Below are 19,142 nucleotides of genomic sequence, written 5' to 3'. Positions count from 1 at the left end.
TTTTATATGTTAATTTATTACGTTATTACTACAAATTTGAAAATGCAACGACTAAAAACTTTTACTTTTTAAAGTTTTAAATTGTAAATAATTGTAAAATACAACCTAGGTTAGATTCAATTTTATTGATTGACAGATTAAATAAAAAAAAGTGCCGATAAATTTTGTAACTATAAATATACTTTTATTACAAATCAAAAACAATTATCAAATTAAAAACAATGACAAACATATTCATTTAAGATCAAAAATTATGGAAGCATCCATATACAGTTAAGATTCTAATCAAAGCTTTAAATAAATCTCTAAACTATTTTAAAAGCTAGTACGTTTACACAATAAAAACATTTAGTGTACTATAAATCAAAAAAAAAATCAACAGTGATGTATCTCTAAAGATGTCATAGACCAACAATTATTTTAATACCGATCCAAAGGTATAATAAGCGGTGTGATGTAGTCAGAGTGCCTTACGCCCATTGTGCAGCATCTACCTTTGTACAAGACCCCGTAACTTCTTTCTGGGGAGTGAGCCCCCGGTCCCGGTTTTTGGGTCGAGTCACCCGGCATGAAGCTTCTGGCGCTCAGTGAATACTTTGGTGGGCTTCTCTTGTACCTTTTTGTTTTACTAGTGTCAACCAAGTTAAAAAAAGTAGCACTTTTTGCAAAAGCTTTGTTTATTTTAAGTCTCAAATTTTTTAGTTTTCATTTGAATTTATAATTTTAGTTCTTAAATGATGATAACACAATAAATAGAAAACGAAGTTTAACAGAAATTGGCCGGTGATTTTTTAAAGATAACATGCTTTTAATAAATTGTACTTGTAATATTAAGTTATAAGTAGTTAACTTTTAATTTAATATCAAATTAATTGCTTTATAATACTGAACATAACTGTCGATAAGCTTAATATAACTTTATATAAATTGATTTATACTTGCAGTTGTAAGATTTTGGAAATGTTTTCATTCATAATATTATGCAAATTTATGTAAGTGAAGAAAATTGATAATACAGCAGAATACTAAAAACATTTATACCAATATCCATAACCACCCTACCCAAAAATTTTTTGATATACACCCTTATTCCTAACCTACCTTACCGATATAAATAAAAAAAAAACCAAAAAAAAAGTTTTATAACTTTAAACTTTAAATTAAAAAGAATAAACTATTTGCCAAACAGAAGCGACTTTAGAACTACAGCCGACAAGCTTTTATTTTTATTTTTAAATTGTCGTTTTTAATGTTGTTGGTAAAAAACAACGGTAAAAACAAAGCTTGATAATATGAATTAAAGTCTAATGAACAAAATTTAATGTGTCTAAAATAGTAAGTTTTTTGTTTTTTAAATTTGTCCATTTATTTTCCCAACATTCAGTTCATCGAAATTTTGTCGGAATGAAACTTTTTTTAGTACCAATAAACTAAGATACCATCAAAATAATAGTTTAAACACTAAAAAAATTACTTCATTGGGTTGACAACATCGTATTTTGCAGGTCCTGGAGTTTTCGCAAGATCGTCACTGAAACCCTGACCACCAGATGTCCTCGCTCGCAGTGAGTAGCAGGGAGCTGATCTTTTATAAGGGGACTTCCCTGTAGTGACACTTGGAAGCGAGTATGAAGCAGGTGACGGATTGTTGTCTTGTTTTCTCAACCTAGTAAAATAGAAAAATATTAAAAATATTGTGTTCTATGAGCTGTTAAAAGTTATACAACAAAACTTTTAGTTACTTAGTTTTAATTGAACTTCTAATAGTTCTAAGCATCAAAAATTTGTTTGTTGTAAAAAAAATTTTAGTGGAATAGTAATATTAATAATTATACGTTTAATTATATTCGTTTACAAAATACTTAGCAAAAAGAAAATCGTTTTTCTTTAATATTTATTTAAACTAAAAAATATTTTAGAATTGATGCTTTTAATAGTGAAGGTACTACTATTTTAAAGGTTTCATATAATTACACATCGCCAATTAAAAGCTAAACAAACAACCTAGTTCTTGCCGACATTGAGTATCTTGGTGCTGTGCGCAAATGGGGAGGACTTATCATTTCCGTTTTGTAAGTTCCTGGTCCGGGTGTTTTAAACGAGTCTGTTTGTAATTTCAAAATCAAAGAGTTGTTAAAGTGTATTTGTTTGTAAATAATGATAATAGCTGTATTTAATATAAAACGTCATGTTGTTTTTTATGATTAACATTTCTTTTCAAGCAAAAACATGTTCTTACAATTTTAGACAATAATGTTAGTTTATTAAAAAGTTTAAAACTGAAAAAATAGTTTTTTTAAATTTCTGTATATCTTTAAAGAGTATTGGAAAGTTAATAAAAAGCAAAATCTTTTTAGTGCTGTTAACTATATAATTGAAATTTTAAGTTTATGACAATACTTAAAACTTAAAACATGTAGTTTGAAATGTGTATCATTGTAATTACTTTGCTGCACATGCAGACATCAATTTAAATTATATCTAACTTAAATTCATACAAATAAAACACTTTTAAACACTTTTAGATTATTTAGTAATATATTAACAAGTAGTAAACGGCAGGCAAGTAAAGTTTTTAAAATTGATAGTTTACAGTATTCAATCCTTTGTCTTTTTTGAAATTTTGACATAAACATTTTTATGGAGAAATTTATTTTTCAATGTATTTTGTTTTCTATATATAGTAATTTTTCATACGTGAAACATTTTATAAGAATACGTCAAAAAGATACATTGTATTACAAAAGCGATGCCACTAAACAAACTTAAACTTCCTTATCATTGCAAACACAACAAACGTAGTTCAAACTCAAGTACTCTAATCGATTATGTTTTATGTTGCTTATAGCTTAATAGAATTACTTATTTCTTTCTTTCTTCCTAGTAGCGAATATTTGGGAGCACCTTCATTGCCACATCTGGTCAACCGTGAGTTTATTGCGTACTTCGGCCCTGGACTTTTGTTCTTTGTTATGACTAAATGATTTTATTAAGTTTTAAATTAATTGCTGTTTTTCATAAAATTCAGTAGAAAATAAAATTATATGATTAAATGCAAAGCAAAATAAGTCAACTGTCGGTCAGGCCTTTTTGTTATAGAATCTATTAAGTTTGGTAAATATATGTTTTATCAAAAATGTAAAATAATGTTTAATTTTTTTCAGGTTTGAAAAAGTCTTACGTTACTTTTATATTTTATAACTGTGTCAAATATAATAAAAGCGTTCTTTTTACTAGATTAGAAGTCAAAGCTTATTTAGTTATATAAACATTTTAAAAAGTAAAATAAAAGTCGATAAAAGTTTAGTTAAAGCGTACTTAAAAATCAACAAAGTTTGTCAATAATAATTTATTTTATAAAAAATTGTAAAAAAACATATTGAATAAAATACACTAAAAAGTAAATAAATTCAAAACATAAGCGTTTTAATTTTTATAATGTTTTTAACTTTATTAATGGTTTAAATTATTACCTATCATATCAATGCACATTTATTTTTGCAATTTTTGATTTTTTTTATTAAATGCAGTTTAAAATAAGAAATATACAACTTGTAGTTAACTAAGTACCAAGCTAAGCAAATATTTGAAATATTTTTGTAAAAACTCTAATAACTCTTCAACATGTTTGTGTTTATCAAGTTTTCATTTAAATCTATCTAATTAGAATAATTAACATATCGAAATTTTATGACAAAAACTTACGACAACTATCCAGTCTCATACCCATTGAAAATGAGGGTTTTTTGTGTCTCGTAAAATCATGTTTTTGATCTCCTATTGTGCTTGGAAGTAAGTATCTACCAGGACCGGGTCCTATAGAATAAAAAACATGATATATAATTTTTTTGATGTAATAAAAGCTTAAGTCGTTTACACAAATTTGTACTACAATGTTTTATTTTGTTAAGTTTTGACAACAACTTGCTTATAACTTAGAAAGATTAACACTGACTACAAAACTTATAAAAAACCGTAAAAACAAAAAAAAAACTATTCTATTATACATTAATTGAAGCAAATCAATATTTTTTAAATAATATAGAATAATTTTTTATTTCAGTGCTTGATAAAAATGCTTGCGCTCTTGAAATACTTAATGACACAGGAAATAGAATTAGTGCTTCAACTAAATTTTATATTGGTTTTTCGTTTTGACATTATTTAAAACTAAGCATTTAAATTTTAAATGTACATAAATCTTGTGTATAAACACTATCTTTTTAGCAAGAGTTAGCACTCAGTTAGGTTTTGTTTCAAAAAAATTTAAAAAAACTTAGCAAGAGGGTTTGGTCTACGTTTATAGTTTGTTTCTAATTATTTTAACTAGTAAATAAATTTGCTTATTTGCGTAACTTAACAAAAATAAAAATCTTAGAAAAATTTGTAATTTTTTAATTTGCTAAAATTAAACCTTTATTTTTTTGACTGAACATTTTGTCTTAAAACATATAGTGTAGTAAAATAAGTAACGAATACAAATTCAAAAAAGTTCCTAAAAAATAGCTTTTAAATGGTTCCTTAAGTAATGTACTATAACATAAATTTTAAATTAACTAACAGTCTTACATAAGTTTAATTATTTCAGAAACAATAGATTAAAAAAAAGTTAGACACTACTTAAATTCTAAAATAAACTACATAAAAAAATTGCATTCAAGTTTTGATTATTTTAAAGTATTTTCAACTTACTGCAAAAAAAATAAGTAGTTAATATTTGATTTCTTATTACAACATAAGATTTAAATGAAAGTTAATGCAAAGTTTGTATAACCTTTTTTACTTTGTATATGAAGAATTAACTAATACTTACCTCTTTCTCTTGCTGCAATCAAAATAACTTTCTTTTTGTTTTTTTCCATTAGTATTTCAAAAAATTTATAAAAACTTATAACTAAAAGCAACACATAAGTTAAACAACTAACTTTCCCACTGAAGTGAAATAAATCAATTTAGTAACCATGCGAACCGACAGTCGACCTTAGCCAGGGAACAATAGAATTTACAACTTAAGTGACTTTTTTCCTTTTAAAGTGCAGTTTTTGCCATGTTTTGTATGTTTAAAATGCAATTGTCTTCAACAACAAATTGTTTTCAATGAAACACATACTTAAACATTTTTCAAGGGCTTTTGAGAATATTTAAAGAACATTTTTCATTGTTTAGAAAAATTCTTAATAAAGTTAATGATTTTATAGTATAAACAAAACTGTTTAAAGCTTGCAGTAAGGCCTTAAACTTTATAAAGTAATTAAAAAAAAAGGCATCACATGGTAAATATGATTTTATTCTGCTACTCTTTTAGCAATATACAAGGTTAAAAGTGTATAACTTTTTTTTATTAAGTGTATAAATAAAACATATGTTTGTGTATAAATCTTAAACAGATAAAATATTTTACAAAAGCTTTTAATGCATAAAAATATAGATTTCTTAATAAAATTACAAAACACAATGCTCAAAAAATCAAATTGATGCTTAAAGCAGTTTTCAAATTATATAATACATACGATTGTTGCAAGAATGTTAATCTAAATAACATAGAACTTAATTTTATTTTGTGATTTTAAAAGCTTAATCGGATATAAAATCAAAATTATTAATATAAAATTTTAAAATTTCACAATAACCATGTTATTAAACTGTTTATGACTCTTTAACGACATTTTTTGTCGGATATGTAATTTTTAAACTAACAGTAAATTTTTTAACTACTTTCTCTACATCATAATAACTAAAATTTTCAAATTCTAATGAACTGATAAAATCAAACATATTAAAATATATTATTAATTACTAGTAACATACTTTATACTAGTAAGAAAAAAAATCATTAATCTTTTGGACAAAAAATACGGGTACATGATGGATTTAGATTGTTTAAAGTTTTTTTTTTAAAGAGTTCACATATATTTTTACTTAATTGCCATTTTTTTTAATGACGACAAAAAGTTTTAAATTTTTATATTCAAACTTTCCAGAAAAAAACACTAGTTTTATTTTTCCTATTAAGTTTGTATCTTTAAAACCATTATCAAAACTTTTTAAATTTTAAACGTAGATTTTTTTTTACTTTTTCAAGCTAATTATTGAATTTTTTAGTTGTTTGCTTGTTAAAACTAACTTAATATAAAAACTCAGTTATTTCTTAAAGACTTCTTTATTTATTTTAACAATCAAATTTTTTTTACATCCTCGATAATACTAATGTAAAAGTTGTAAGAGTGTTTCAATTATTAGACATATTATCTTATATGATACCTAAACAAAATAGTTTTTCTCTTATTACTTTAAAAACTTGTTACTTTGAAACATTATTTTTATATCTATAAAACTAAAAGTTCATTAAATGTGTTAAAAAAATAGTCTTAATTTTTGTATCTGTTAGCAGAAGTAAGTAAATTTATAGGAAAAAAACTAAAAACGAAGATTTTCAATCTTTGGTCTAAGGAAATGGGTGTACGAAAAGACCTTTCGGTCATCTAGTTGTGTAAACAATTTTTGCGCATTTATGAAACAAAAATAAAAAATCCTAGCTTCAAAAAATTTCTACACAGCTCTAAATGATTTCAATTATGTTCAGTTCAAAACAACATGAAATCAAACTTTTTTTATGTTAATTGAACAAAATTTTTTGACACTTTTGACTTCTTTAGTGTAATTAAGTTTTAGAGAACTAACCAGCTAACTTTTTAAAATAAAAATACAAAGCTTCCTTAAATACGTTTTCAAACTTGTATTTTATGTTTTTGTACAAACAGCAAGGTACTTGGACTACTTTTCTTAGTTTAAAAAGGTTTATTGTTCTTGCAAGGTCTATGTTAAAAAATTATAAATACTTCAAAAAGTTAATACTTTTAGGAGCATAAAAAATAATCTACTACTAAAAGATTTATTGTAAATTAGTATTTTATTTGCATCCGAATCAACTAATTATTAGTGAGCCGTAATGTACAAAACATACATATAAAAAAGGCTGTTAAAAATTAAGAATAAAGAATCAAATTACTTAAAAAATAACTTACTTACAAAATGCTTATTAGAAAAATCAATAAAAAAACTTGAAAAGTTTGGTTGAAGTTACAGTTATTTCAAAGATAATTGATCATCTTTTAGGCTTACATTTTGTATAGTATTTAAATTTTTAGAAAAATATTGGTGTAAGAACAAAGTTTAAATATCAGCCAAGGGGTTTTCAATCAATGAAATAAACACAAAATATTGATTAATGACAAATTTAGTCATAAAAAATCACTTATGTCTGCTTGATTTTTATAGTCTTTGAGTTTATCTATTTGACCGTAATAACTATAAGTAATTTAATAATCAATTGTAATACAACAATTGTTTTTTAATCTTGAAACTATTCACAACTTTTTAAATATACAAACCGGCTTTTCAATAAAGCACAGCTTGTTAATGCTAAAATAAACATACATAAAATTTTAATAAAAATACTAAAAAGAATTACTACAATCAAAAAACTTTTTAGAAGTCAAAAGAAAAATATACAACTAAAACATAAGAGTTTATTAACAAAACTAGTACTTTTAAAGAAAACTAAGTCTTTTAAAATAAAAAGAAAGCCAAAGAAGAGCTAAAAGTTTAATCTCCCTGATTAAAAATTTGAATTATGTTTAAGTTGAAAACACAGATAACTTATTTTTCAAATATCAGTTAAAATAAGTAATATAAGATTTTGTCGATAAACAAATTTTAGTAGTCAAAGTCTTTATTTTAAGCACAATACTTATTTTGTCAAGTTATACCTATATACTTGCTTACGACATTTTAACAAAACTTTTTGTCTGTACCGCACATCAACCTGGTGACAATCCTTTTAGTTTGCACTGTAATATACTTTGTGGATTATCTGAATGAAAATATTTTTTAATAAATTTAGTGTTTAAACATAAACATGCTTATATTATCCTTATTTTATTAGCATACAACAACAGCAAGTCGTACGATGGAACGACTAAAAATGAAATTTTCACTGTAACAAAGGAGATTATTATCATATTTCAAATAAACTTCAAAACTTTTCTGATGGCAACTCTAAATTAAAGACAGCATCCTCTACAAAATATGTTATGGAATTTTATCTTTGATTTTATATGCAACTCCAACTATTAATACTAAGGCTGTACTAGCTGATACTAATACTTAAACTTTTATATAAACTTGTTTTAAACTTATAATCAAAAAAGTAATTAATACCCTTTTTTATCAGTAATTTTTATTGATGTACGAAGAAAGAAACTACACCAGAAGTCTTATGACTTATGTACACAAAGTAAATTTTTAAATTTCTAAATAAAAGAATTATTAACTGAGACTTAGGAAATGAAAATAGCTGTGTTTATGTTCTTTGTTTTTTTTTGAAGATTTGAAAAAAAGTGTTAACTTAACAAAAAAACTTTAAATTGGTTTCAAGATATAAAATGCTTAGATTTGAAATTAAAAATACGATAAAAACTTTTTTACGTATAAGTACTGCTTTTTTCAAGTTTTATTAGGTAAAATAGTTATAAAAATAGAAAAACTATAACAAAAGTAAGCTGAAACATTTTGATACTGGCAAGTCAAAAGTTTGTTACACATCAAGAAACCATATTTCACTGCGGCCTTTGTTTTGATCTGCGGGATCGTTGTAGACTGCAGTGTAATAGAAATTGTTGTTATACCCATCAACGTGCTTTCCTTCTTCTCTTATGTACGTTTCGAGTTCCTCTTTAGCTTGTAACCATTGCTGATCAGATACTAACTTTTCAGGAACATGTCTGAAAATTATAAGTTTTTAGTAGAAATAACACTAAAAACAATCATCGAAACTTCTACAAACTGTAGTTTCTTAACTTTTAAGTTTGTAAAAATGGTTTAAATAAATCTTAAGTTTTAAACAGTTAAGATTTCTGTAACTTTTGTCAAAATTTATTTTAATCATTAATTAGTTTTAGGTGTCATGAACCAATATTTTTTTTCTAAACAAGTTTGTATCGATGTTTTTTTATTTTTTAAGTAAAACTTCTTACAATGTAGTAATAAACATATACATTTTCTTTAATAACTATTAACTTTTGTCTAAGTAACTATAATTAATTTTATTAACTCTTACTGATCATAAATGAGAATAATTTGTAAGCTGTTTAGCTGTTCTAAATAGTTGAAACGATTTAAAACGCAAACATTTTCTTAAATAACTGATTGTTGTGCATAAGTATTAGACTTTGCATAAACATACTCGATGCTAAAATCAAAGTACTGATACACAAACTGGCAAAGTAGTAATGTTAGTATTATTAAATTGGTTTTTAACTCTGCTTCAAGTATCACAATTTATTAAACTTTGCTAGCATTAAAGTCATAGGATTCGTGCTGTTTTTCTTAATCATAATATAGTCTTTTAAGATTTTTTAAAGTTCAAATTTTGAACTCCTTGACGATTTAGAAAACAAATAATTATATTTTAAATGTTGTTTTAAAATCTTTTTAAAATGTTTAAGTTTATGAAATCAAAAGAAAAGTACAACTATTTAATAGAAGCTAAGTTATTTAAATATTTTTTTTACTAAAAAATATGTTTTATTTAATAAATTAATTCTTTTTGAAAAATTAATACTCAAAAGACTGTTCTAAAATAATAAATAACAAAAACAATACTTTAATATATTAAAAGTCCCATATAATGATTTATAATTTTCAAAGTATTAAATTATCTTATAATTCTTATATTACCATAAGATATACGCTAAAACCTCTAAAAAACTTTTTACAATCGTTTTTATTTCATCTGTAAGCGGTTTTACATTATATTAAAAGTTTGTGCTCTTAATGTTAAAAATCAATTAAGTTGTCACCGTTTTATAAATGTGTATATACATTTACAAATTGTTTTTTAATATTTAAATTGTTATTGACCAAAATTAAATTTATTTTATATCCCTTTTATATAATACTGACAAAAAAGAACTAACAATTTAAAGATTTTTAAGTTTGACTTTTTATGAATGTACAACTCTTGACTAGTTGGCTCGGGTGTGGTTTTTTGGTTGGTTTTTGGCAGGTAAATGCAAGTTGTGTAATCGTTTTCTTCTACTTTGGTTACAACTGGTGTTGTGGTGCTAATTTTGTTTGCTAAAGTAAAGAAGTTGTTAGTTTGTACATGGAATTGAAAACTATAAATTTTTTTAAAGCATGTTTTTACAAAGTTATAAAATTGTATTGTAAAATTAAGGTTGAATTTTTTTTACAAACCAGTATGCTGAAAGTTTAACATTACAATTTAAATTTAGAATATTAAAAGTAATTTTTTATGTTTTTTTCTAACTTTTAAACACTTTTCTTAGATATAATGAGTTAATAAAAACAAAAACTCACCAGTATAGTTAAAAAAAGTTATAATAAAAAAATAAACTTTATAAAAAAAAATATATAAATATGGGTCTTTTTATAATTAAAGTTTAAAAAACAACCTTTTCTGTATTTTAACAAATTTTCCAACTGAATATCAAAAGTTTTACTCCTGATTTTACCTTCCATATCTGTACAAACCCATTTAGCAGACATCAATAGACCTGCTTTATACTTACCGCTCTGCAAACGTTTTAATTTTTATTTGTATCAGATCGAAACTGAAAAACTTCGCGTGATTTAAAGTTGTTTTTTACTCGACATTAAATTATAGTTAAAAACTTTCTAAAGTTTAACATAGAAATTTAAACAGTTGAAATCGGTTAAACTTTTTACAGCGGTATGATTTTTAAAATAGTTTTTTTTAAAGCATTTGAGTCTAAAATAAGTTACTAAAACATGCAACTATGATTTTTGAATTAGAATTGTACAGTAAAAGTACTTTAAGCTGTAAGATACAACATAAAAATAGAAATATAAAATAATAATATTTAATAAAATTAGTAAAAACAAAATAATTTTTGTTTTATCATTTATTTTAAAATTTAGAGATCTAAATTTTGTTACAATTCATACTGGAATGTCGACGTTTATAACTCTTGAAAATATTTTTTACAAAACTTATTTTTTGCAAATAAAAAATGCTATTTACTACCAATCATCATAAAAAAGTTCTTACTTTAGGTTGATCTATAAATTCAACGAACTCCGGTTCCTCGTAACTCTCCGGTTCCACAACGTCGTTCTCCCCCTCCGTGCTGTACAAGTTCTTGAACCAATCGCTGCGAGTCTTCAGATCCATGCTCTTGATCATGTTCAGGAACATTCGCATCATCCTCAGGTTCCATGTTCCGTCGGGAAACTTGAACATGGAGAAGAACTCGTTGCCCTGGCCCTTCATGTTCCACCCCATCTCGCCCCGATCGAAGAACGGAAGGGCGGAGGCGAGCGAAGCGACTTGGACGAACAGCAGAGCGGTGACGAGCTTCATGGCGGTAGTTTGAAGATGTGAGCTACTGTTCGTATTTATGTATTGATGGATTTTACTTGTCTCTTTTTTTTCTCTCGTTTTGGTACGCTTCTATCTTCATAGCTTTTTCATCCAAAGAATTTCTGCACAGTTATGTAAAGAGCAGTTTCATAGAAATGAATAAATCTGGAATGTATCTATAAATATATCTGTTAATAGTTTATAACTAAGAATTTTTTCGTCTCGTTTATGTTTTAGTATTTTAAGCGATTTTTTTACAAACACAAAAAATATTAAATTGAATGTGCTACTGTTTAGTGCAAGTTATTTATGCATATTGTAGATTCGCCGGAGGCAAACTTTCATGAGTATATTAACAACCACGCATTTTTGACACTTGATTTTACGGTTAACATTTCAGCTTCCGGTCTGACTTACTTTATCAGTAGTTGAATAAAGTGTTACTTAATTTTTATTTATTTACAGTTCGGTCAGCAATACACAATGAATTTCTTTTAACACTGTGTAGTACAGTACATTAACAATTTATATTCTTCTTCATTTAAGCTAAGTATTCACTACTACTAGCAAAATACTTTGAAAAAAACTTTAACTTTTATCGAGAATCAAGCAATTGAAAATAGAAAGTAGTTTTAATTTTAAACTAAGGTTTTCAAATCATTATTTTTCTATATACCTTTAACGAAATAGAAAAACAAACTTTGATATTTAATATCGAAAGTTCTCAGAAAACAAACCAAACTTTAGGGAGCTCTGTATAAAAAAACAATTTTATAGAGTTTATCAGAGGTATAAAATTACAGTGACAATTTTTTAGCAACTTTGACTTTGATTTTAAACTTAAATTTAAACGTAATTTGTAAAGTATTTGATATGTTTATGTTAACATTTTTTATTTAGTCTGCAGTAAAACAAGTCGTAACAGCAAACCTGATTATAGCTGAATAAAAATTTGAGTTTTAAGTTTTAAGTTAGGTGCTTTGTTTTTAGCTAATGTTGTAAAATATTATAAAATTAAAGCAAAAAATGAATGAAAATCTGCTAAAGTGGTGTATAAAGTGTTTTCATAGGATAATTTTTTTTGACTTTTAAAAAATGTTGTAAATAATACTAAGGAAAAATAAGCTTTACACAAAAATAGACTTTTGAAAACAAAAATTTTTACAAAATGCAAAGAAATGAAGCATATTTTATATAAAAATAACTCAACAGAGACGTGTTTACCTACAAAACATTATAATGGTTACGATATGAGACTATAGTATGCAAAATTTGATAAACATCTGTACGACCGACAAGATATTTTTCTTGTAGCTTAATTAAAACTTGTGTAAGAGAGAATGAAAACTGCAAGAAATTATAAACGATTAAAAAAGTTTGTAGTATTGTGATAGTGCCGCAATTATCAAACTAGTTTTTAATTTTTTTTGTTGGTGTCCTGAAAACTTCTAAAGTGTTTCCATTTTGCTATAAAGCATTTGCGAAATACTAAATTCGAGTTATAATTTTGCAAACTGTTTTAATTACTATAAATTTCAGTTATTTATCATATAACCGTAGTTTATAACGTATGCAAGTAAGAGTTATATTTTTTGTTTATTTGTTTTTATAGTATAAATGTATGTATACTTGTTTCTTGATAGTTTCTTTAACTTTAAATAAAAAGTTTTCTTTACAGCATACGTAATTAATTTTTCTATATTTCATTAGTTTACGTGTAACAAATACAACAAAATTAAAATGATGTATGGTTTACTTACTTTGATTTTTTTTAAGACGCTAGCGTCAAATAAAGTAAAAAAAAGTTAGTAAAAAGTTTAAAAACCTAGTTATTTGAAAAAAATTAACTAAAGTGAAAAATGAGTACTGATTTTAATAAAATTAACAAAGAAATTGAAAAAGTCTTTTTTAAAGTTTGTTATTGACTTAAAAATATTTTTCTTATTGTTATGTAAAAATTTTTCTTCTGTATAAACTAATGCTAATCTTTTTAGATTTTCAAACGAATATCTTTAACGTGTGCCCATTTGAGCCTTTGTGTCCATAGAATTTTTGTCATAGACATAGTTTTAATGAAAAACAAATTTATTTTTTTTAAGATTAATTTATTTAATACTACATGTAACAGTACTATACTGTTTTTTATAAAGTATACTAAAAAATAAAATTTTTAAGAGAAAATAATACACAATAAAAGTGTTTTTGCATTTATGAAGTTAAAACTTTCGAGTTTTCCTCTTTATTTTAATCACTAAAGCATATATAGACCACACATAACTTATTTAAAGAATTAAACAACAAATTTTAGAAAACTTATTTTATTTTTTAGTTATATTAAATCACTATTTTTAATTTCAAAATAAACTAAAAACAGTCTTACTTGTTTTAAAATTCCGTATTTTATTAGAATATAAATATAATTAAATATTTAGTACAACAACAAACTGTATCGTGGTTATGTTCTGTAAATTAAAATATACAGAATTTAAATGTAATTACATAAAAAAATTTAACTTCGATTAAAGTAGAAATGAACTTTAAACATGTTTTAATTATAGCAGAACGAGGTAATTTTAAAATACTCTATAGAAATGTATAACTTTTTTGATATATTTTATTTTTATATAAAATATTTTAGTTAAATATTTACAGAAAAAACTTTGGTTTATTTATTACACAAATTTGAACAAAATACTTATTAGTATTTGAAACTTGTTTTTTATTAATTCAATAGGTTTTTACTTTAGTTTTAAAACGCTCCATGCAAAATTAAATTGTTACCTTAACAATTTAATGATTAAGTTAGTACAAACATTGCCTATCATGTTTACTTTTTGCAGCTAAAAGCAAATATTTAGCTTTTATGTTTGAACTACTTCATGTAATTTAATACATAATTTAGCACAAAGCAACAATAATTTAACTTCATTACGAACTAATTTTTTTTCATTAGAAAACAGTCAAAGCTTTGTTTGATTTTTCTAAATTTGATTACAATATTTTGTTACCATTTTATAACTATGCATTTTTATAAAGTTTCTCTTACAAATAATTAATAAATAACAACAAAATTTAAGTAATAAGAAGGAAAGTAGTTGATGTTTTTAAAGATGAAAATATGAAAATTTTAGAACTTTTAAGTTTTAGATAGACAAATGAAAGTCATAGCTTGCGGCTTCCCGAAATGCGGCACGAAAACCCTCGCCCTGGCATTCAGCGAGCTGGGACTGAACAACTACGATTACGAAGAACAGTTCGTTCACTTGCACGACTAATGGATGAAAACAATCAGTGAAGGCGGGGATGCGGACGACTTTCGAAAAATGTTCGAAAACGTCGATTCGGTCACCGATATTCCGGCGTGCTTCTTTTGGGAAGAAATACTAGAAGCGTTCCCGGATGCTAAAGTAACTAAACTTAAATACTCATTAGCTATCAACTTTTTCTTTAAGAGTAATTTCAAATTAGTATTCTACTTACACTTGAACTATATTTATACTTTTTTATAACTATATTTCATAAATGTTGAATTTAATTATTTAAAGTTAATGATAACTAAAACTTCTAAGTTTAGTAAAATCATATGTTGTTAAAAATTTAAATTTTAGTTAGTTTTTAGCCAACGGACATCAGAAGAAGTGTGGTTTGAAAGTTTTAAAAACCATATTGTGCAGTTGAACAAAATTTATTCATTCACGAGTCCTATGATGCTTTCTCCGTATAACAGGAAGAAGAGAAACTACTTAAGACAAACGTGTGAGTTATTATCAGTTAAGTCTGTAAAATGTTATTTTCTTTAACTAAGATTTTAACTTAAAAATAGTTTTTGTCTTTTTTTAAACTTAAAATTAATTTCTGAAGTTAGAATAAAAAACAGTAGTGTTAACATCGTGTTAAAATTTTTTTAAAAACATTTAAAAAGAAAAACTAGAGTTAAAAAACTAACTTTATACATATGCTAAAAACTAAATTAACTTAAATAAGCTAAAAAAAAATGAACAATGTTTTTTTTTTTCAATAAGAAACTGCACCTTACTTAAAAAATATTTTACTGTAGAACCATTGAGTTTAAACTGTTCATTAAAAAAAAAGGTTTACATAAATATGTTTAAATTTTTTTTTAAATATTATAAGCTCTTAAATAACTTCTAAAGCACTTAGTAGTTAAGTGGTTATTGTTTATTTAGTACTAGCTCGGAAGGTACTAATAATAATTTATTTTACCTCCTATCTAAAGTTTGAACTCAAAAAAGCCCTGTTTCGTATACAAAACTTATTAAAATAGTTTTGTTTTTGTAAATAGCTTTAATTTATAGACAGTATAATGATGGGAAATCAATGTCAGCCAATATCAAAGTTAAACGAGACATTATGCAAAAAAGCCTACAGAAGACATATAGCAAATATATTAGAGGTAAACTTGCGAAAAACTAGTTGATTATGATTATAAATTAAACTTGTTTATCAGTTATGATTACTATTGTATTATCAAAGTTTTTATTAACGACTATGTTGATAAATTAATTGTATATTTTTTGTTTACTTAATACATAACTCAGTTTTTTTTGATACTTTGATTTTTCTGCAATTTAAAACATTTTTTTAACATATAAACTACTATTTAAACTGCTATTAAGAAAGTTTGTTTAAAAAAATGCAATGATAGTTTATATATCTACAATACAAATTATAAAAAATAAAACTATTTGAAAAAAAGTAAATTTAAACTACTAAAAGAGTAACTTAGAACAAATGATTATTAGTTTTTTAGAAGTTTTTACAGACTTAAGAAATTATTAAAGCCTCTAATCAATTTTTTAGTGCGTTTTGATTAAGATTCTTTTTCTATTAAACCATAAAGTATTGTTAACAACTCCTGTGAACCACAGCTTCTTCTTCTTAGTAGTATTAAAACTTTTGTTTTTCGATTATTGAATTTAAAAATAGTTGTTAACTTTTATTAAAAATATTTTTTTGTACTAACTAAAACTGCTATAATTTTAGAAATTTTTACTAGTTATCAAAGTACGCTTCAGTAGGAAGCAAAATAACTTAAGCAGCAAAAAAAACTATGCTTAAACTTTAAGCAATAAAAAAAACTTTAAAAATGTGGTAGTTTCATTTAAAAGATTTGTCATTTTGAGTTTTAGAAAATATAAAAGTCGTATTTTATATTAAAATCTTTTTCTTTGAGCATCAACTTAGTACTGTTAGTTTTTTTTTTTTTTTTTTTTAAAATACCAAAGTTCAGTAGAGTTAATTAATGTAGTGTAAGTCACATTCTCAATTTATTTTAGTTTTGACCTTTCGATAACTCAAAAGTAAAGAAAACTATCTTTTAATTCAATATTTTAGTAAAACATATATAAGTCATCACCATAAACACATCTAGTATTATAACTAAAGATTCTTCTAAAATATTTTAATGTTTAATTTATGGTATTAATGTTATACTTTGTTATTTTATTGAGTTTTTAAATCATTCAAGTTTCTTTTCAAACAACTCTTTGATAATTTGTATAACAAAAGGTTTTTTGTTTTAACCTAGTACAAGTTTAATTTAATCAACTGTATTCGTTTTGCACACAAATAGACAAAACATAAAAACAGTTAAAATGAAGACCGCCACTAATGACAAGAATGTAAGAACAAAATGTTTTGCTCATCTCATTAGATTTTCGTTGATTCTGTACTCTAAATTCTTCAAATACATTAATTAACAGTGTGCAGTCTTTGAAATATAGCAATAAGTTTTGAATCAAAAACTATTTTTAAAAATATGAAAAAAACCTTTTGTATTTTTAGACTTAGTGTTTGGTGGTATTTCTTGTTAAATATGAAGTTTTCAAAATAGCTTTGTAAAAACTAAATTTTGCTGTTAACTTAAAAACGTGTAAAAACAGGATTTTTTTTGCTTGGGACTATTTTTAAATAAACAATTTACTTTATATGGTATTAAAATATTCACAACTGCTCTTTTTATTTTTTTAAAGTTTCTATTAATGTATATATGTAGGAAAGCAAACATTTTAAGTTATTTAGCCAAATTATTTGGACTAGATGTTGTGAGTGTTTTTTTTTGATGTTCAATAAACAATATAAAACCCAAAGTATTAAAACTAAATAGCTCTGTGTAGGTTTAATTTATTCTAGGTCCATAGAACCATTGTTGCGAACATTTACATTTTATTTGTTAAAAGGAGTCGTAGTAAATTTTACAAGAGTTTTGTTAATTAAGTGATTGTAAAAAGTAAAAAGCTAAAACTCGAAATGCTTAAAATCATAGTACTTTATTACTTATTTTTTTTGAATTATTGCTTATTTGAAACTAAAAGCTTTAAACCAAAAGTTTTTAACATTTAAATATGTTTACTTAGAAAATAAAACTTAATATTTTTTTCTAAATACAAATTATTACTTTAGTGTACACATAGATATTTCTACATCAAATGTTTTATAGAAATTTCGAAACTATTTTCTTAAAAACAAACAAAATATACATATTCCTTTATTTTCTAATATATAACATTACACTTATCTTAAGTTATACGCAAGTTTTTTTATAGATTCTCAAACGAGATTGTTGCTAATTTTATAGTATAAAAAATTTACAAGGTCTAAATAAAACGTTTACTTTTTTTTTTCATAACTTGTACTTATAAACTTTGGCTATCACTAGCAGACTTCAGTAAAAAAAATTAAATAATTTTAAACATAACAGAACGCTCCGAAAGATAGAGTTCTTTGTTACAATTTAAAAGAAGGATGGGAACCTCTGTGTAACTTTATTGGAAAGGACATCCCTAAAAAGCCTTTTCCACATCGTAACATTGGGGGAAGTATAGTAAATGAGTACATTAAGAGCAGCGAAATGTTTAAAAGAATCAAACGCGAAGTTTTAATAAGCAAATGCGTGATAGTAGGATTGTTTGCATTTCTGTCGTACTATGTATGGGATAATTTACTGTTACATCATTTATAAAACTTTTTAACATGGTTCTATTATGATAAAAAAAACTTTGTTGTATCTGTCAATTAACTATGAAATAAATGTAAAACCTAGATGTAAAAAGAATTTTTAGTTTAGCGAATTTAATAAATTATGTAAAAGTCCAAATTTAAAGTTTAAAATTTAGTTGTGTTTTGTTTTATAACATAATATTAAGGATTACAACCATTCAAGACTTTTAACATCAAAAGCTTTGTAATTCTTTAATATTTAGCTTCCTTATTTTAAACTGTATGTTTCAAGTCTCTAAAAATGTAATCTTTGTTTTGAATATAAACTAGTAAAATTATTTTGATCAAAATCTAGTTGAGTTATTATCACAGTAAACTTAAACTTAAACTGTAAAAATTATCTTAAACTTAATTTAAGGTAGTTATAAACTAAACTTATGGGCTTTCTATAATATGAATTTGCCATAAAAACAAGAAATCAATACTCAAACTTTGATTTATAGACTATAAATAAGTTTCATCTGTTGCTAAATATTTTCATGTTCTAATTCTATATATTAAGGTTGTGATGTTGAAGTGAACCCCTATATTAAGGATAAATGAAGTTTAATTTCAAAGCTTTCTATCTCAAAAGTTTTAAGTTTTGATACTTTAGTTTGTTTTAGATATATAGTTCTGACGGTACTTCTAAGATCAACTAACAACAAATCAGTTACTTAATATCATCAAAAAACATATAAATAAAAATGTTTAAGACAAAAATAAATTCAGATAAAAC

At 24.4% G+C, this 19,142-nt stretch overlaps 2 protein-coding genes and 1 pseudogene across 2 annotated transcripts; 1 reads left to right on the top strand and 2 right to left on the bottom strand.

Annotated features, from left to right (window-relative positions):
* On the bottom strand, positions 1–4,951 carry LOC145844063 (ciliary microtubule associated protein 1A-like). Its single transcript, XM_082951402.1, has 6 exons — positions 4,814–4,951; positions 3,706–3,816; positions 2,863–2,976; positions 2,005–2,104; positions 1,475–1,666; positions 1–616 (listed from the first exon to the last, which is right to left on the bottom strand). The coding sequence occupies exons 1-6, from the start codon at positions 4,860–4,862 to the stop codon at positions 421–423; spliced, it is 762 nt and encodes a 253-aa protein (XP_082807528.1). The 5' UTR covers positions 4,863–4,951; the 3' UTR covers positions 1–420.
* A 3,277-nt stretch (positions 4,952–8,228) lies between these two features.
* Positions 8,229–11,404, bottom strand: LOC145844371 (uncharacterized). The gene is made up of 4 exons (XM_082951768.1): positions 11,093–11,404; positions 10,476–10,596; positions 9,978–10,137; positions 8,229–8,783 (listed from the first exon to the last, which is right to left on the bottom strand). Exons 1-4 carry the CDS (start codon positions 11,402–11,404, stop codon positions 8,597–8,599), a joined length of 780 nt encoding a protein of 259 aa, XP_082807894.1. The 3' UTR covers positions 8,229–8,596.
* A 3,155-nt stretch (positions 11,405–14,559) lies between these two features.
* LOC145844897 (uncharacterized) lies at positions 14,560–18,386 on the top strand (annotated as a pseudogene).
* The last annotated feature ends 756 nt before the right edge of the window (positions 18,387–19,142 follow it).

The sequence above is a fragment of the Thalia democratica genome, chromosome 9 (assembly GCF_965202585.1).
Source record: "Thalia democratica chromosome 9, ktThaDemo2.hap1.1, whole genome shotgun sequence".
In the NCBI taxonomy this organism is placed as follows: Eukaryota; Metazoa; Chordata; class Thaliacea; order Salpida; family Salpidae; genus Thalia; species Thalia democratica.
The sequence above is the reverse complement of the archived record's forward strand: the minus strand, read 5'-3'. Positions and strand labels throughout refer to the sequence as shown.